This window comes from Polypterus senegalus, unplaced genomic scaffold (assembly GCF_016835505.1).
Source record: "Polypterus senegalus isolate Bchr_013 unplaced genomic scaffold, ASM1683550v1 scaffold_1956, whole genome shotgun sequence".
Taxonomy (NCBI): domain Eukaryota; kingdom Metazoa; phylum Chordata; class Cladistia; order Polypteriformes; family Polypteridae; genus Polypterus; species Polypterus senegalus.
In genome coordinates this window covers 44,454-65,164 of record NW_024377162.1, presented here as the reverse complement: position 1 = coordinate 65,164, position 20,711 = coordinate 44,454, and the positions used below count along the sequence as shown (strand labels likewise).

General features: G+C 39.7%; 1 protein-coding gene across 1 annotated transcript in view; it reads right to left on the bottom strand.

Annotated features, from left to right (window-relative positions):
* Window positions 1–20,711, bottom strand: part of LOC120519254 (macrophage mannose receptor 1-like) — an 83,844-nt gene that overhangs the window by 25,982 nt on the left and 37,151 nt on the right. The window contains exon 4 of the mRNA XM_039742401.1: window positions 10,018–10,356. Within this exon, the coding sequence (XP_039598335.1) occupies window positions 10,018–10,356 (339 nt within the window). The remainder of the gene's footprint in view (window positions 1–10,017; window positions 10,357–20,711) is intronic.

Below are 20,711 nucleotides of genomic sequence, written 5' to 3'. Positions count from 1 at the left end.
CACCGCCTTAACTGTCAATCCCCACAAACACAGTCTCGAATTTGCATAAGCACACCCCTTCACCTACAATTTTAACTTAGTTACAAAGTGATCAAAACTCGTTTATATCCTCGTCCTCTCATTAAACTTGTATCCCGCATTACCTGTGGGTATGTGAAACGCCAGCGGTAGCCTGTCTATGAACTTAATTTAAAATTTAGGTTTACACCTTGCTTTCTTTCCGAGCTGGCAACACTCATGAATATGGTAGTATATGTCACTCGCTCATTTCTTATTGTTTCGCTGCCTTCTCAATTATAAAATGCATGTTTTCTTAAGCGCTTTTGGAGGTCTTCCTGGTTTTCTACGCACTGCGTTGACAGTCAGTTCACGTGATTACGTGGGAGGCGTGATGATGTCACACAAAACTCCGCCCCCCACGTCATTCCAGCTCAACTCCATTACAGTTAATGGAGAAAAATACCTTCCAGTTATGACCATTAGGTGTAGAATTTCAAAATGAAACCTGCCCAACTTTTGTGTGTAAGCTGTAAGGAATGAGCCTGCCAAATTTCAGCCTTCTACCTACACGGGAAGTTGGAGAATTAGTGATGAGTGAGTGAGTGAGTGAGTGAGTGAGGGCTTTGCCTTTTATTAGTATAGATATATATATATATATATATATATATACATATATATATATATATATAGATATACAGAAATAGATAGATAGATATAGATATATAGATTATATAGATAGATGGATATATACATGTAGATAGATATATAAGTTAGCTATAGATATAGATATACATATATAGATAGATAGATATAGGTGTATGTAAATGTGTGTCTGTATATATGTAGATATGTGTATATATATATATATGTGTATATATATATATATATATATATATATATATATATATATATATATATATATATATGCCAGCAACACTCATGACAATGACAAAACAATTACATTGTCAATCATGTTACATTATTATTAAAATGTTTCCTTTTCTTTTTCATTACTTCTTTAACACACTACTTCTCTGCTGCAAAGCGTGGGTATTTTGCTATATATGCATATGTATATATGTGTATATGTATATATATGTATATGTATATATATGCATATATATGTATATGTATATATACTGTATATATGTATGTGTATGTGTCTGTGTCTATATATATGACAGCAACACTCATATCAGTGACAAAACAATTACATTAACAATCATCTTACGTTATTTTTAAAATGTTTCCTTTTCTTTTTCATAACTTCTTTAACACACTACTTCTCGCTGCGAAGCGTGGGTATTCTGCTAGTATACATATATATATACACACACATAGATCCATTTATACTGTATATACATATCTACATACACATACATATATACATATATACACATAGATCCACATATATATACATATATCTACACATATACATATCTACATATATACACACATACATATACACATATATATACAGTATATATATGTGTGTATATATATATATGTGTATGTGTATATGTATATATATATATATATATATATATATAGTGACGCTGGCCCGGACACACACAGACGGACAACATTGTTCCACCCAACACACGTTTATTTGTACAATATTTACAAATTAGTGCAGTCACAAACCCCAGTGATTCGATTACCGATTCCCCCAATGTCCAGGCCACACAGTCCTGTGCCTCTCTTTCTCCTGGCCGCCTCCAGACCTCACTCCAGCTCCGTCCTCTTCCACCCAACTTCCGCTAATGACTGGAGGGAGGCGGCCCCTTTTATAGGAGCTGCTTCCTGGCAATCTCCCGTGGACACACCCCCGTGTGGCGGAAGTGCCGGCTGCGCACCCGGAAGCCGTCCGGGTGTTCCCTGTCGTCCTCCCCCCGGCACTTCCTGGTGTGGCGGAAGTGCCAGGCTCCCGGGATAATCAGGCACTGTTTGCTCCATTCCCTAACCATTCAGTCATCGACCCTCCTGGGTTGTCTGCCACACAATATTTATTTTTTTATGCTGGTTCTGACCCAAATAGACCGACTGAAATCCTACCGACTACACCAGTTGTGACAGTCGGGGGCACTCTCGCTCCCATGAACCCCTAGCCACGACTCCAGACACCAGGTAAAAGTCCTCAAGTTGACTTTATTTAATCTCCACAGTGTACAAAGCACTCTCCACCACTATACTCATAAATAAACACAATAAACCAATCCTCCAGCTCCCAGATGCGTTGCCATCCTTCAACCCCGCTCAGCTCACTGTCGGGGTTTTCCCAGAGTCCTTTTATTCACCCTGACCCGAAGGTGTTCCTGCCCAATCAGTCCTCAGTTCCTTATTCCTTCCGGGTCAGGGTAAACAGTCCTTTTCTTCAACCCGGGAGCATGTTTTTTCTTCCTGTCACGTGACCGTGACGTACTCCCGGGTTATAGGGCACAGATGAGCCCACGAGCCCCCTACGGCCCCCAAGGTATCCAGCAGGGCTGTGTAAAAACACTCCAAGGTCCATGATGCCCTGCTGGAAGTCGGGGTACGATCCTGCTGTCGGGAGAGCTCCTCCTGGCGGCCTGGGGGGGAGGACCGGAGTATGAAGCCGACAGTCCTCCACAATATATATATATATATATATATATATATATAGTACAGGCCAAAAGTTTGGACACACCTCCTCATTCAATGTGTTTACTTTATTTTCATGGCCATTTACAGCACTCCATCACTCTCCTTCTTGGTCAAATAGCCCTTACACAGCCTTGTGGTGTGTTTGGGGTCATTGTCCTGTTGAAAAATAAATGATCGTCCAACTAACCTGACTTCTGCACAACACAACTGCTGGTCCCAACCCCATTGATAAAGCAAGAAATTCCACTAAATAACCCTGATAAGGCACACCTGTGAAGTGAAAACCATTTCAGCTGACTACCTGTTGAAGCTCATAGACAGAATGCCAAGAGTGTGCAAAGCAGTAATCAGAGCAAAGGGTGGCTATTTTGAAGAAACTAGAATATAAAACATATTTTCAGTTATTTCACCTTTTTTTGTTAAGTACATAACTCCACATGTGTTCATTCATAGTTTTGATGTCTTCAGTGAGAATCTACCAATGTAAATGGTCATGAAAATAAAGAAAACACATTGAATGAGGAGGTGTATCCAAACTTTTGGCCTGTACTGTATATGTATATATCTATACTAATAAAAGGCAAAGCCCTCACTCACTCACTCACTCACTGACTCACTCACTGACTCATCACTAATTCTCCAACTTCCCGTGTGGGTGGAAGGCTGAAATTTGGCAGGTTCATTCCTTACAGCTTCCTTACAAAAGTTGGGCAGGTTTTATATCGAAATTCTACGCGTAATGGTCATAACTGGAAGCAGTTTTTCTCCATTTACTGTAATGGAGATGAGCTTCAACGCCGTGGGGGCGGAGTTTCATATGACATCATCACGCCTCCCACGTAATCACGCAGTACATAGAAAACCAGGAAGACCTCAAAAAAGCGCTCAAGAAAACATGCATTATATAATTGAGAAGGCAGCGAAACAATAAGAAGCGAGCGAGTGACATATACAACCATATTCATGAGTTCTGCTACTGGAAACAAAGCGATGTAAACCTACACTTTAAATTAAGTTCATAGACAGGCTGCGCTGGCGTTTGTAATTTAGTGCCTGCCCATATAAGGCCGTCCGTCAGCGGCAATCCAATAGCAAACTGCCACGGGTAAATATTCACGGGTGAAGGACTGTGCTTATGGAGAGGAAGATGAGATGGTCAGGGTGGTGTTTGACACAAACTCAGCGAAACTGCGAGAGAAAGTTTTAAGTGCCAGGACTAAGGTAACATTAAATAAAGCTATGGACATAGCACGAGATGGCACCAGCACAGCTGGGAACCTTCGATGCAAGTACACCGAGTGGCTCACGTGAACTGGCGCAGTGCAGAGATAAAAGGCAACAGTTCCAAAGAGCTGAACAAAACCGAATTACACAATTGAAAAGGCAGCAAAAATATGAAGCGTCTGATAAGCATATTCATAAATCCAGCTACTGCAGAAACAAAGCACACGGTGGAAAAAGTCAATGTCCGCTAAAGGAAGACAGTGTAAAAAACCCGTGCATGCAGTGTGTCAGGTCTCAGATAAAGAAGAAGACGAGCTGTTTATTGATGCAGTAAGAAACGAATCGATGAATGAAACCTGTCATCTTTACAGCGATTGACAAACACGGAATGTAACTTGGACACAACACATCCTCCAAATACGAACCTGATTGAAAGAAATAATGATAATCAAATCCTTGATGACAGCAACACTCAGTAACACTCACAAAACAAATACTGTATATTGACAGTCATGTTACGTTATTTTTAAAATGTTCCCTTTTCTTTTCTACCTTTTTAACACACTACTTCTCGCTGCGATCGCGGGTATATATATATGTATACATATATATATATCCCGCTCTACATACTCGAATAATGGATACTTTATTCGCCATCAATGATTGTTTTGGTAAAGCCATACTCAGTGTATTCATTAGATGAGCGGTAAAAAGTAAGAGCGAGGGAGGATGACTCATTGAGGCATGCAGGCTGTAGTCTTGCGTCAACTCTATCTGAATTGCGCGATCACATTTGAAAAATATATCTTTTCAAGTTCTATTTTGTCCATATGTGTCAAACTCAAGGGCGGGCCACATCCGCCCGGCGTAATTATATCCGGCCCGAGATCATTTTATATACTGTATTATTGTTATTAAAGCCCGGATATATGAAGCGCTGGTAACACAATAAACTACAGATCCCATAATGCAGCGCTTAGCGAAGCTAGAGTTATTAGCACTGAGTTTGCACGGCGCTTTGGTGACTTTGAAGAACAAAAAAAGTCCGTCTACATGCTGCTCGAACCTTGTGCATGTTTGGTAGCACATATCTGTGTGAGAAGCTCTTCTCAGTGATAAAGACTAACAAAACAGCACACAGGAGTCGCCTCACTGATGAGCACCTGCAATCCATCCTGAGAATCTCCACAACACAGAACCTCACACCAAACAGAAACGAACTTGTGGCCAAAAAAAGATGCAAGGCGTCCAGCTCTAAAATGACATATGAGCAAAGACAACTGAATGATTTGATTTGTTATTGCACGTAAGAGTGGGAGTCAACCGTTTTAACAAACAGCGTATTGCACTGATACGAAATGGCTGTGTGTGTATATATGTAGATATGTATGTATATGTATATATATGTTTATATATGTGTGTGTATGTATGTATATATATATATATATGTATTTGTGTGTATATATGTGTGTGTATATATGTAGATATATATGTATGTATATATGTGTATATGTATAGATATGTATATATATATATGTTTATGTGTGTGTGTATATATATATATATATATATATATATATATATATATATATATATATATATATATATATATATATATATGACAACAACACTCATCACTCACAACAGTGACAAAACAATTACATTGACAATCAGGTTACGTTATTTTCAAAATGTTTCCTTTTCTTTTCATTGCTTCTTTAACACACTACTTCTCCGCTGCGAAGCGCGGGTATTTTGCTAGTATATATATATATCTCAAAATACCCGCACTTTGCAGTGGAGAAGTAGTGTGAAAAAGTTATGAAAAAGAAAGGAACATTTTAAAATAACGTAACATGATTGTCAATGTAATTGTTTTGTGACTGTTATGAGTGTTGCTGTCAACAAGGATTTCATTATCATTATTTCTTTCAATCAGGTTCTTATTTGGGGGATGTGTTGTGTTCAAGATACATTCCGTGTTTGTCAACCGTTGTAAAGATAACAGGATTAATTCTTCGATTCCTTTCTTACTGCATCAATAAACAGCTCGTCATCCTCTTTATTTGAGACATCACACACTGCATGCACGGGTTTTTTTTACACTGTCTTCCTTCAGCTGGACATTGACTTTTTCCACCATGTGCTTTGTTTCCGCAGTAGCTGCACTTATGAATTTGCTTGTATACGTCACTCGCTTCATATTCTTTTGCTGCCTTCTCAATTGTGTAATGCATTTTTTGTTCAGCGCTCTTTGGAGCTGTTGCTTTTTGTCTGCGTACTGCATTCACAGTCAGTTCACGTGAGCCGCTCGGAGTACATGCATCAAAGGTTCTCAGCTGTGCATGTGCTATCTCGTGCAATGTTAGCTAAGACCCAGCAATGCATCTTCTCATTAAACTTGTATCTCGCGAATATCATATTCGTCGTAGGCATGACAAACGCCAGCGGCAGCGTGTCTGTGAACTTAATTTAAACTTAAGGTTTACACCGTGCTTTGTTTCCGCAGTAGCTGCACTTGTGAATATGCTTGTATACGTCACTAACTTCATATTCTTTTGCTGCCTTCTCAATTGTGTAATGTGTTTTTTGTTCAGCGCTCTTTGGAGCCGTTGCTTTTTGTCTGCATACTGCGTTCACAGTCAGTTCACGTGAGCCGCTCGGCAGCAGAGTGTTTCTATTGGATTGCCGCTGACGGACAGCCTTATATGGGCAGGCACTCAATTACGTGGGAGGCGTGATGATGAGGGACGCAACTCTGCCTCACACGGCAACCGAGCTGCAGGCTATGGCCGGAATATATGTACATAAGTAGGTTCCAGTTATGACGGTTATGCGAAGAATTTAGAAATGAAACCTGCCTAACTTTTGTAAGTAAGCTGTAAGGAATGAGCCTGCCAAATTTCAGCCTTCTACCTACACGGGAAGTTGGAGAATTAGTGATGAGTCAGTGAGTAAGTCAGTCAGTCAGTCAGTGAGGGCTTTGCCTTTTATTAGTATAGATGCTACCATTTCATCCTTTTGTTGATTCCCCAGCTCTTACTGTATCACTGCTTTACAGAGACAGTGCATCTCCCTAACTGTGTCTTCCAAGTGAATACACAAAGGCTGGGCTCTTCATGCAAGACTATGCTCATCCATTTATATAACTTCATTTAGTTTCTGCTCTTTTATTAACTTTTCTTTGACAATGTTTGAAACCATTGTGTTATAGTGTTTGTCCTGAAAGGTACTGCACTGATTCTGGTGTCAGGTCTTCCCCTTTGGTATAAAGTTTTTGATTGCTTTAAGTGCTTCTGCTAATACATGAAAAAGTGTTACATAAAGTAACGATCAGTTAGTTCAAAAATAAAGTTAATTGGTTGAAAAATTAGAGTCAGCATTCTTCTATAATTAGCAAACACCTGAAAATGCCAACAGTCAGTAAGCTATCTTGCAATGTAAAAATGTCTGATGTATCAGAATAAGTTTATTTTCAAGTGTCTTAAATGTTTTTGGCTTGATCTGATTTCTTACATTAAAGCTTTACTCTCTATAGGAAATAATAAGTTTAGACACCATTTTGACAAATACTTTTTTCAGTGGGATGCAGTCATTGATATTCAATTCCTGAATTTATTTAATCCAATTCAGAGTTCTTTTGGGAAGGTGGATTGGAGCTTGTCCTACCAGCCAATCCATCACCAAGTCCTATTTGGAATCACCACTGGAAGAAAAAGACAGGGAGAAAATGCAAACTCCACACACAACAACCAAGTGTGGGATTGGAACAAAAGCTGGATCCATGAAGCAGTAGCATCACGTGCCCACTAAAGTGCAGACCGAGCACTAAAAAAAAAATGATGAGGTACAGACAGAAATTAATTTCAGTAGTGTGTGAATGCTCCACACTTCAACAGGAAAATGATCTCAGCCGTTAAAGGTAAGAGAACATTTAAACCAAGAGTTAATTGACATTTTTTTGTTTTATTATTTTTATTTATAATCATTATTGTATACAAGTAGTCCCCAGGTTACGGACATCTGACCTACAACATATGAACGGGGCCGCAGCTGCGACGCATGCGCCTCAGAAACTGCCGCTCCGTTATCTTCGCGCAGTGTAGCATCCCTCAGGCAGTTCCCGCCAGCAAGCGGTTTCACTGCCCGCCCACCATACACGGCTGCCCGCTCATTCTCAGTGGGCAGCTGGTAATGCTGCAAGTGGTGACCTGTTTGTGGCTGAACGGAGGCCAGGGTGATCGTGGAGGCAGGGGGTAGCATTGTAGTGTGCCTCAGATGGCTGCGTGTTAAATGGGGGTGGTGGTGTGGTGGACACTGTAGGCAGCAAACTGTAGTGGAGGTGACTGTGAGGTGGGCTGGTGAACCACCCCTCACTGCCCCCATTCATTCTCAATAGCAAGCTTGCTTGTACTGTTACACACATAGCAGGAAGTTATCTCTTGTCAGTACAGGGTGGTCCAGATCTAATTATGCAGATCCAGATTGTCTAGATGACTTTGATTTATGTGGGGACGATTCCAATTCTCTGTGAAGACGATTCTCCATGTCGTCAGTTCACACACTTCTCGATGGTCTGGGGTTTTTGCAGGTGATTTTCTATGTAATAAACTGAATAAGTTATAGAGTAATGAAAATTGCATAATTAGATCTGGACCACCCTATACATCAGATGTGTCGACGACTGGTGCCTTCCTGTTGTGATAACATGTACAGTGCTGTGCAGAAGAGCTCATCTTAAATTTTATCTTCACCCTTCAAGAATGTCTCTGAAACACAAATCTGATGCAAGTGCTGGTGATATAGTAAAGAAGAAAAAAACCATCACCATTGAAAATAAAGTAGAAATAATAAAAAGGTCAGAAAGATTTGAAACTCCATCATTCATTGGCAGAGCATTTGGTTAAAGTCAGTCAACAACAGCATTTATTAAAATAATGTACCTGTTCCGACTTACATACAAATTCATTTTAAGTACAAACCTACAGTCCCTATCTCATATGTAACCTGCCTGTATAATGTATTACAAATGCTTTGTCAAGACAACATCATGTCATCACAGCAAACTGTGTTTTGAATTTGCATTTGAAACAGAACTTGTCATCCTTCATACTTGATTCATGATTGCACTTGGTTGTCCATTTTTATCTATTTATATACAACACTTACAAATAAAGGGGACTGAAACTATTTTGATTAATGGTACTCTAGACATTGGACAGAGAATCTATATATTTGCCTGCTTTTACACTCTCTTTCTCTCTCTCTTACCAACTGATGAAGGAGCATCTCACACACCATGAACTGTAAAGGACAACACAATGAAGAGCACAGGTCAGCAGCCATAATGATACAGGCATGCAGCATTTTCTGAAGAAAGCTGACCAAAAATGAGACATTTAAAGTAACTAACAAGTCTGTGTGCCTGATTTAAGATATGAAGAGGTAGGGGAAGTGACAGCGAAGGTGGTAGGGAATGAGAACAGCGCCCGTATGCATGTACCACACGGTCGCCTTGCTGGCTGCTGCCGAGAGCGGATTCTACAATAAATAAAATTTAAATAAAAAGAGGAATAACATTACAGGTCAATCATCACCATGAAAGTGGACAGTATACGTCACGTAGTATATGTGTACCAAATTTCAGATCAATAGATCAAACGGTTTGTGAGCTACAGGTGATTTAAAATCCTGGACGGATAGATGAACAGCCACGGTAGCGTATTATATACAAAGATATGGTTGTCAGTATTCACTTGTACTTTGCATATTGTTATTATTCATGAATATTATCAATAATACATTATTTAAATTGTAACTTAACTCCTGCTTGTCTTTTACTACACCTAATTGCCTGAGGTTATATGTAGAAGAGAAGGTGGGGAGAAATGATATGGTACAATACCTTATAAACAGTGGTAAGTCTGAGAGATTTGAGGCATTCTGACAAAGGCTACATATTAATAATACAAAAGGGGAAAGTAGAGTAATATAGAACTCTACCAAGACAAAACACATGTTAAGATCTAAAGAGTATATCACTATACTATAAAAGTGAAATTAATGAATATACTTTTTCATTTTGGTATCTAACTTGGTATTATCTGTTAATTTTTGTAAACATATGTGCAAAATAACATTTTAACTTCAAAAAACAAAGACCCTTACGTTCTGAGCAGATGAAGGGCTGCTGAGTACTACAATCAATTGCCTTCCAATCTCCATTGTTTGTTACTTTTACACAGATTTCATTGTTTTGATATTTTTTTGCTTGTTGAAGAGTCCAGTTTTGAAATGTGAAGTCCTGCCCATCAGACCACTTCCAGGGCTTGTTGAATAGACCAATCCAGGAGGTAATGTTTTGTATTTTCTCCATTGCTGCATTATTTTCACTCTCATTTCTAATGCTTGCCAGGTCTGTGTAGTACACTTGACAGTAGTTCTGTGCGCTGCTCCAGGTCATGCTTATGTTTATCCAGAAAAATCTTCCATTGCTATTATCAGTTTCTATGAAAAGAAATGTTAAATTAGAAAGAATGCTTGGTTGAGTATGTTTACTTCAAATTAGCTGTTTTTAATTGTAATAATCCTTTGTGGACTTTTTTTTAGATGTAGGGTTGTTTCATGTACAAAAGCAAGATGTTAACTTTGTTTTAAAAAATAAAGCAATTTCAGTAATACACATTACTAAAGTTTTTTTTCTTCCATAGACCCTCAGTGAGTCATTAATAATGAAGAATCCACAATGAATAACTTTCAGTGAATTTAACAGGATACTTAAACAATACTAAATCATCTCCACCTCACTTTCATGTCCTGCTTCCATTACTAATCTCAGCACTTTTACAGTATCCCCACAGCAAAAGGTCTAAGAGTGCATTCAGACACGTTTCACTAATACTGGCATAGTATAAATATTTCTTTAAAAGCAGACTTTCTAGGTTGCTGGATTATATTTCATATGTCATCATAAATTTTGCTTAACTGTCACATTTGTAACATGTAATGATCTTCAGAAAATGCAATGATTTATTTTTACCATTAGATGATTGTCATGTTGATAATGAAATAACAGTCATCACTATACTTAAAAATAATTGCTGAAGTTGTAACTGAAGAATCTGAAAAGAGAACAAGATTTAATAGCTAAAGATACAGCTTTCTGCCATAACTAGAATGATAAACTAGTGGTGCAATAATGCAAAAATGATACTATGACAGTGATAATTCAAGGTTTTACATTTTCTGAAAGACTATACCAAACACAATGCACCAACACTAAACACTTATTGTAATAAACTTATAAACTAGAAAATATGTGAGTCTAACAGGAGGTACTAGTAAAGCCTACTCCAAGAAGAGCTATGAATTTTCACTCCATTTCAATTAAAAAAAATTAAATCAAATGTTCATTGAGATAATTTTTGATGTAGAATTGGAGAAAAACGTTGAAAAAATTAATTTGAGAATAAAGTTGATTATTTAGGGAGCATGTGATGAGGAAAATGTTAGCTACTAACTCAAATAGTAAGGGTACTCAATGACAGCTTAGATGTGCTAAAACAATACAAATGAGTGTTTGGTTTTGTCATAGTTGCATTTCTTGCACTCTATTTGAATTCATTAACATAGAAAATATATGTTGTTAGTGCTCAAAACGCTTTGTTGGTTTTACATTAAGGTAGAGATAATGTGGCAAATATAGAACCACCATCACAGTTGTTTTATACGGAATAGTTTAATCACTACTTATGGTTTAATAAAAATTATTTTAAATTAATTAGAATGTACAAAAGAATACATACAGAGACTTTTGTTTGAATCACTGCCTTTGTGAAGGTTGACCACAACACCTGCATGTCTTTGAGCAACACTTACTTTACTCCAGTTATCTCCCGCAATTCAAAGACTTGCTGGCAACTTCAGTCTTGTTAAGTATGAGGTGGGTGTGAAATTTAGTTAATTCTGTGATTGATAGGAGTGCTTTTTTAATATTACTCCATTAAATGAAGTTATTCTGGATCACTTCTTAATTACATTTGATTTAGTCCTGCCCTTGCCAACACACTCACAGATTAAAACAAAGACAGTGAGACATCTGAATTGTAATTCTGGTTCAAAATGTATAGATACTTTGAGTAAGTCGAGTGTAATTGTGGAAAACCATTTAGACCAGTTAACATGAAAAGTAAACGTGGAAAACAACTTAGATCAGCTAACATCACATTATAATATGACCTTGAGAGATGCTATGGACACAGTGGCTCCCCTTAAACCAAAAATGATCAAAGCACATAGAAACTCTCCCTGGTTTAATGAGAGCACTCGAGCTCTTAAATTAGAGTGTCGAAAACTAGAGCGCAGATGGAGAACAACAAAGCTGCAGGTCTTTCAAATGCATGGACAGAGAGTGTCAAAAACTATAAAAAAGCTCTCTTTAAAGTTTGCTCAGAATACTATTCTAGAATAATAGATAGCAATAATAAAAATCCTCAGGTACTGTTTACAACAGTGGCTAAATTAACAAATGGGAATTCAGATATACAGTGCAAAATACCAACAGATATTAGCAGTACAGACTTTATGAACCTTTAAAATGAGAAAATTAAAAATATCATATCTCTGCATCACAATGCAAATCACATACTAGCTTAGCAGAACCTGTCTCACATTGCATTCAACACTTTAGTCATTTTAATCCTGTAACTGAGCAGGAAGTCTTAACTTTAATTTCTAAAATGAAACCAATTACTTGTTTCCTAGATCAAGTGCCAACAAATCTAGTAAAAAGTGCAATAGATGTTCTTGCAGCGCCTATTCTTAACATTATCAATAGTTAATCATTATTGCATGGCACAGTACCTGATACACTAAAAGTGTGTCATTAAACCATTACTTAAAAAGTCTGACCTAGACCCACACATACTTAATAATTATAGACCCATTTCAAATTTACCCGTTCTGTATAAAATACTAGAAAAAGTAGTTGCCAATCAGCTTCAGTCACACCTTACGCTTTACAATTCATTTGAGAAATTTCAGTCTGGTTTCCGCACTGGTCATAGTACAGAAACAACACTAACATGGATTGTAACTGACATTCAGATATCCTTTGATGAAGGAAAACTCCATTGTAATTATGTTGTTAGACTTGAGTGCAGCATTTGACACAATTGATCATTCTATTTTACTCCACAGGCTAGAAAATGATGTTGGGCTCACAGGCACTGTAATTGCTTGGTGGTACTCAATCAGTATACAGATAAGTGAGATATGGTGTTCCTCAGGGCTCAGTACTGGGATCTTTACCATTTTCAATTTAGATTCTTCCACTGGGATCTATCATTAGGAAACTCGTATGCAGATGACACCCAGTTATACTTTTCTTTTAGATCAAATTAAGTTTCTCCAATGTTGTCTTTATTTGGTTGTTTTAGTGAATTTAAAGAGTTGATGGATGAGAACTACCTATCTTTAAACACCGATAAAACAGAGATGTTAATTATTGGAGAGAATAACACTGAACACAACAATATTTTGTCTTCATTTAACTCAGTTGGAATTACCATTAATTTTACTGAATCAGCCCGCAATCTAGGAGTTATCTTTGACTCTAGTATGTCATTTAAAGCGCACATTACAAACTTGTCAAAATAATGTTTCTTCCATCTTAAAAATGTTGGGAAATTAAGGTGGGAAATAAACAGGATTCTGAGAAATTTATTAATGCATTTATTTCTAGTAGGACTGACTACTGCAATGCAGGGTTCACTGGATGTTCAAATTGTTCTTTATATAGCCTCCAGTTCATCCAAAATGCTGCTGCAAGAATATATTACAAGAACAAGAAAATACGAACACATAACTCCAGTTCTTAAATCCTTACACTGGCTCCTGGTTATGTTTAGGGCAGATTTCAAAATCCTCCTTTTAACATATAAAACCTTACTTATCTGAACTTATCGTGACTTACAAATCAGAGCGCACATTAACATCTCAAGAGGCCGGTCTGCATATGATTCCAAGGATTAATCAAATAACAGTGGGAGGCTGAGCTTTTAGTTACAGGGCTCCTAAACTGTGGAAAGGTCTGCCTACTACTGTAAGAGGTGCCCCATCAGGCTCAGCTTTCAAATCCCAGCTAAAGACTCACTACTTCAGTTTAGCATATCCTAAATAGAGCTGGGCCTCATGTATAAACAGTGCGTACGCACAGAAATGTTGCGTAAGAACTTTTCCACGTTCAAATCGCGATGTATAAAACCTACACTTGGCGTAAAGCCACGCACTTTTCCACGGTACCTCATGCCTTGTCGTACACAAGTTGTCCTCTCGGTTTTGCAGACTCGCGGCACCCAGCGTCAAAGCAGTGCTACTGTTCCTGTGTGGTTACTCATTATTTTTATGACGCGGCTTTATAAATACACCGAAACTAACAGCATATTGTTTATTAGTGTAACGCATCTGATTGTAATTAACTCTTAACAATATAATGGTCCAGGGAACAGCCATAGTATTCCAAATACCATAACTGATTTAGCGTTGTTACTCTCACTGCACCTTCCTCTTCTTATTTTTCTTCTTCTTCTTTCAGCTGCTCCCGTTAGGAGTTGCCACAGCGGATCATCTTTTTCCATATTACTCTCACAGCAGCAACTGATCGGAAAGAGAATTATCGGTATACAGCTTCAAGGACACGCTGTTTCAGCCACTGCAAAACGTTTTAAAGCCTTTCCTGTACGGACCTCGCGGTTCAGGAACAGTTTAATCCCAAGAACTTTAAATGTACTCAATCAATTGCTCCTTGTAGAACTGTTTGTACTTATAAGCACCATCACCCCACTGTAAACTTGCACTATAGTTATAATTATAATGTACTAGCAGAATACCCGCGCTTCGCAGCGGAGAAGTAGTGTGTTAAAGAAGTTATGAAAAAGAAAAGGAAACATTTTAAAAATAACGTAAGATGATTGTTAATGTAATTGTTTTGTCACTGATATGAGTGTTGCTGTCATATATATAGACACAGACACACACACATACACAGACACACACACATACATATATACAGTATATATACATATACATATATATGCATATATATACATATACATATATATTGTGAACGCTGGCCCCGGCACAGACAGACGGACAACATTTTCGCACCTAACACACTTTTATTTACACTATGTACAATAATATAAAAGTCTCGTGCACTCACACACCCCAGTGCCTCTTGCACTGATTCCCCCAAGTCCAGGGCCCACAGTCCTTGTGCCTTCCTGGCCGCCTCTAGTCCTTCCACAAGCTCAGTCCTTCTGCCTCCCGACTTCCACCACTGACTGGAGGGAGGCGGCCCCTTTTATGGGGAGCCGGATGGGCTCCAGCTGCTTCCGGCATCTTACGGCGGCCACACCCCTGTGTGGCGGAAGTGCCGGCCGTGCACCCGGAAGCCATCTTTGTCTCTCCGGTCGTCTTCCCCCCGGCACTTCCTGGTGTGGCGGAAATGCGGGCTCCTGGGATAAACAGGCACTGGGGCGCCTGGCGGTGGCCACGGTCCCTACAGGGCTGGGCTTCCAAGCCCTGTACCCAGGCCCCTGCATAACCAGGACAGATGCCCCCACTCAGTCTGGAGGAGGCACCTGCCCTCCTCTGGTCCTCTAACGCGTCCCGGCCGGGCTCCATCCCCAGCCGAGGACCGTACTGGGTAAACCGGCATCGGGCGCCGCCTGGCGGTGACCACGGGCCCCTACAGGGTAGGGCTTCCATGCCCTCGACCCGTGGCTCCCCACAGAACCAGGACGGACGCCCCCTCGACCACAATATATATACATATACACATATATGCATATGCATATATAGCAAAATACCCGCGCTTTGCAGCAGAGAAGTAGTGTGTTAAAGAAGTAATGAAAAAGAAAAGGAAACATTTTAATAATAACGTAACATGATTGACAATGTAATTGTTTTGTCATTGTCATGAGTGTTGCTGGAATATATATATATATATATATATATATATATATATATATATATATACACATATCTACATATATACAGACACACATTTACATACACCTATATCTATCTATCTATATATGTATATCTATATCTATCTTATATATCTATCTACATGTATATATCCATCTATCTATATAATCTATATATCTATATCTATCTATCTATATATGTATATCTATATCTATATATATATATGTATATATATACAGTATATGTATATATTGTAATAAGTTGAGACTTGAGGCGTGAAAAGGTTTGGGGCAGCCACCCGTTTAATTCGGTTTCCTGGCTGCAAACGCACTTGAGACATCATAGTCAAGTTTACACAACAGAGTCCAAAACAGAACTGCCTGCCAGAGCAAAGGCAGTGGGCTTTATAGTACAGAGGGCGGAAGTGATGTCGTCCTCTGGGCCGGAACAGGAAGTGACCTTATCCTTGGGGCCGGAACCGGAAGTGATGTGTCCTTCCTGGAAATGGCTGCTCCTGGTGGGATTTCCCGGGTAAGACCTGCAGAGAACTCAGAAAGAGCGTCAGCGTACCCCGCTCCCCTGGGCAGATGTATAATCAGTATTTTCTAAGCCCTTCAGCTGCCCCCCATGCACACGTGTGTGACAAGACTCCCCCCTCAGCCCAGACCCGTCGGGTCGGGCGACCTGCACCGAGAGGTCGTGGGCCCGGGAGAGGGCATCGGCGTTGGCATGAAGAGACCCCTGACGATGAACAAGCGTATACTTGTACTGCTGCAGATCAAGAAACCACCTCGTGACTCGTGGATTCGACTCCCTGCCCTGAAACTCGGCCCCAGTACTCACCCACCTGGTTCCTTGTAAGGTCGTGTCCCGGGTTCTTCAGGGACACCATCCTGCCGGCTACGCCACTGTAATAAGTTGAGACTTGAGGCGTGAAAAGGTTTGGGGCAGCCACCCGTTTAATTCGGTTTCCTGGCTGCAAACGTACTTGAGACATCATAGTCAAGTTTACACAACAGAGTCCAAAACAGAACTGCCAGCCAGAGCAAAGGCAGTGGGCTTTATAGTACAGAGGGCGGAAGTGATGTCGTCCTCTGGGCCGGAACAGGAAGTGACCTTATCCTTGGGGCCGGAACCGGAAGTGATGTGTCCTTCCTGGAAATGGCTGCTCCTGGTGGGATTTCCGGTAGTAAGACCTGCAGAGAACTCAGAAAGAGCGTCAGGCGTACCCCGCTCCCCCCTGGGCAGATGTATAATCAGTATTTTCTAAGCCCTTCAGCTGCCCCCCATGCACACGTGTGTGACAATATCTATATATATATATATATATATATATATACACATATCTCCTTTGGGGTGCGAGGAGCTGTTGCTGGGGGTGCCAGAATCCACTGAGGAAGAAAATTAAAACATTATTTGTACAAAATCTTAATTTATCTATCCATTCCTAAATAATTAAATGGGTAGGCTATGTCGTATCAGTGCAATATGCTGCTTGTTAAAACGGATGACTCGTAATCTTATGTGCACTTAGTGCTGCGTGGGTATTATGAACTATCGTATTTGTTCAAGTTCTATTTAAATTTTAAATATAAGTAATTTTATTTGGTCGACAGAAATATGTTTAGTAGGAATGAAAGTTAAATTTAATCATCATTGCATAAATTTTTCTTCACCATAGAAATTTAAAGACTAAATCCAACTTCCATTCCTACCAAAGATATTTCTGGCGACTAAATAGAACCTACTGTAGTATATCCAAATTGAGCTATTGAGCTGTCGCCTGCCTGCCTCATCACCCTCGCTTCGCTCTTACTTTTTCCGGTCATTTAATCTTGGCTAGTCGCGGAAATATTATAACATGGAAGGAGGATTACACCGAGTATGGCTTTACCAAAACAATCATTAATGTCGAATAAAGTATCTATGATTCCTAAAGCTTAAATTGGTGATCTGGTTTTCTGCGATAACCTCATATTTTTTCATACTTCTTCCCAAACAGGGGTTACAAGAGTAAAATGAATCATTAAGCGCTGATATATATATATTGAATATATTGAAATAGTTTTACTATCAAATAATGCAAACAGTATGCGGCACGTGCTTCGCCCTAATTCTGGGCTCATCAGGCAGTACACACGCACTGCATCCACTCGCGAATCGAACCTAAGGCGTCAGCGCTAAAGGTGAAGCCTCTCATGTTGCGCTATGGTGTGTGGGTCGTTTATTTGACAGTATTGTAGATCGAGGTGTATATATATATATATATCTATATATATATACAGTATATATATATATATATATATATAACTTTTGAGAATGCAACGTATAGTTTTGTCCAGGAGGAAAGCAATGTTGCCTCAAATCAATGGCAACCTTTTGTAGGGTGTGTCCCTGAGACTTATTAATTGTCATCGTGAAGCAGAGCCTTACTGGAAATTTGAGGCATTTCAATTCAAATGGGAGATCAGAGGGAATAACGGTGATGCCAGTAATACATTCAGAGTGTGGCTCTGCTTTTCTGTGTAGCTGCCTTCACACAGCCTCTCCGCTGCTTTATAAACGAACGCCATAGAAAGGCATCACCTTGTAAATTGTGTAATGCGTTTTTTGAACAGGTTTCATGCATGTAAGTGATCACTCGTACTGCGTTCAGTAAGTTCTCATGAGCTGCTATCTTGTGTGATGTTGCGATGTCTACGGCTTAATTTAATGTTATCTAAGACCCGGTACTTAAAAGTTTCTGGCTGCACTCGGTTGTAATATGAAGCTGCGCGAGCTCACTTTTGAGAATGCAAGTATAGTTGTCCAGGTGAAAAGCAATTTTGCCTGAAATCAATGGCATCGTTTTGTAGGGTCTGTCCTTGAGACTTATTACTTGTCATCGCGCAGCTGAGCCTTACTGGAAATTGGAGGTATCTGAATTGAAATAGGAGATTAGAGGGTATAAAGGGGGCGCGAGGAATACATTGAGTGTGGAGAAACTCTAGAGACAGCGTGTGTATTAACTTGTGGATTTTTCTGTGAGTATTTGGTGGGAGTGTGATGAAGTTGCTTCGGAAGACGCCGTTAGCCGCAGAGCTCAGCTCAGAGCGAAATGAGGTAAATGGGAGGGGATATGATGACGTGACTCCCCCAACCGCGTTAACTGTCAATCCCCCACAAACACAGTCTCTCGGAATTTGCATAAGCACACCCCTTCACCTGCAATTTTAACTTAGTTACAAAGTAATCAAAACCCTCGTTTATATCCTGCGTCCTCTCATTAAACTTGTATCCCTTACCCGTGGGCATGAGAAACACCAGCGGCACCCTGTCTATTAACTTAATTTAAAGTTTAGGTTTACACCTTTCTTTCCGAAGTAGCAGCACTCATTAATATGGTAGTATATGTCACTTCGCTCGCTTCTTATTGTTTCGCTGCCTTCTCAATTATATAATGCATGTTTTCTTCAGCGCGTTTGGAGCTCTTCCTGGTTTTCTACGCACTGCGTTGACAGTCAGTTCACGTGATTACGTGGGAGGCGTGATGATGTCACACAGAACTCCGCCCCCCACAGAACTGGCTGAACTCCATTACAGTAAATGGAGAAAAATCCCTTCCAGTTATGACCATTACGCACAGAATTTTGAAATGAAACCTGCCCAACTTTTGTAATGAAGCTGTAAGGAATGAGCCTGCCAAATTTCAGCCTTCCACCCACACGGGAAGTTGGAGAATTAGTGATGAGTCAGTCAGTCAGTCAGTCAGTGAGTGAGTCAGTGAGGGCTTTGCCTTTTATTAATATAGATTTACATATGATGACGATATCATTTTTAAGGTGAAATGCAGCAAAATATGTTTGTTAAATCTATACTAATAAAAGGCAAAGCCCTCACTCACTCACTCACTCACTCACTCACTCACTGACTCACTCACTCACTGACTCATCACTAATTCTCCAACTTCCCGTGTGGGTGGAAGGCTGAAATTTGGCAGGTTCATTCCTTACAGCTTCCTTACAAAAGTTGGGCAGGTTTTATATCGAAATTCTACGCGTAATGGTCATAACTGGAAGCTGTTTTTCCATTTACTGTAATGGAGATGAGCTTGAACGCCGTGGGGGAGTTTTGTGTGACATCATCACGCCTCCCACGTAATCACGCAGTACATAGAAAACCAGGAAGACCTCCAAAAAGCGCTGAAGAAAACATGCATTATATAATTGAGAAGGCAGCTAAACAATAAGAAGCGGCGAAAGTGACATATACAACCATATTCATGAGTTCTGCTACTGAAACAAAGCACGATGTAAACCTACACTTTAAATTAAGTTCATAGACAGGCTGCGCTGGCGTTTGTAATTTAGTGCCTGCCCATATAAGGCCGTCCGTCAGCGCAATCCAATAGCAAACTCCCACTAAATATTCACGGGTGAAGGACTGTGCTTATGGAGAGGAAGATGAGATGGTCAGGGTGGTGTTTGACACAAACTCAGCTAAACTGAGAGAGAAGTTTTAAGTGCCAGGACTAAGGTAACATTAAATACAGCCATGGACATAGCACGAGATGGCACCAGCACAGCTGGGAACCTTCGATGCATGTACACCGAGCGGCTCACGGGAACTGACGCAGTGCACAGATAAAAGCAACAGTTCCAAAGAGCTGAACAAAACCAATTACACAATTGAAAAGGCAGCAAAAATATGAAGCGCCTGATAAGCATATTCATAAATCCAGCTACTGCGGAAACAAAGCACACGGTGGAAAAAGTCAATGTCCCGCTAAAGGAAGACAGTGTAAAAAACCCGTGCATGCAGTGTGTCAGGTCTCAGATAAAGAAGAAGACGAGCTGTTTATTGATGCAGTAAGAAACGAATCGATGAATGAA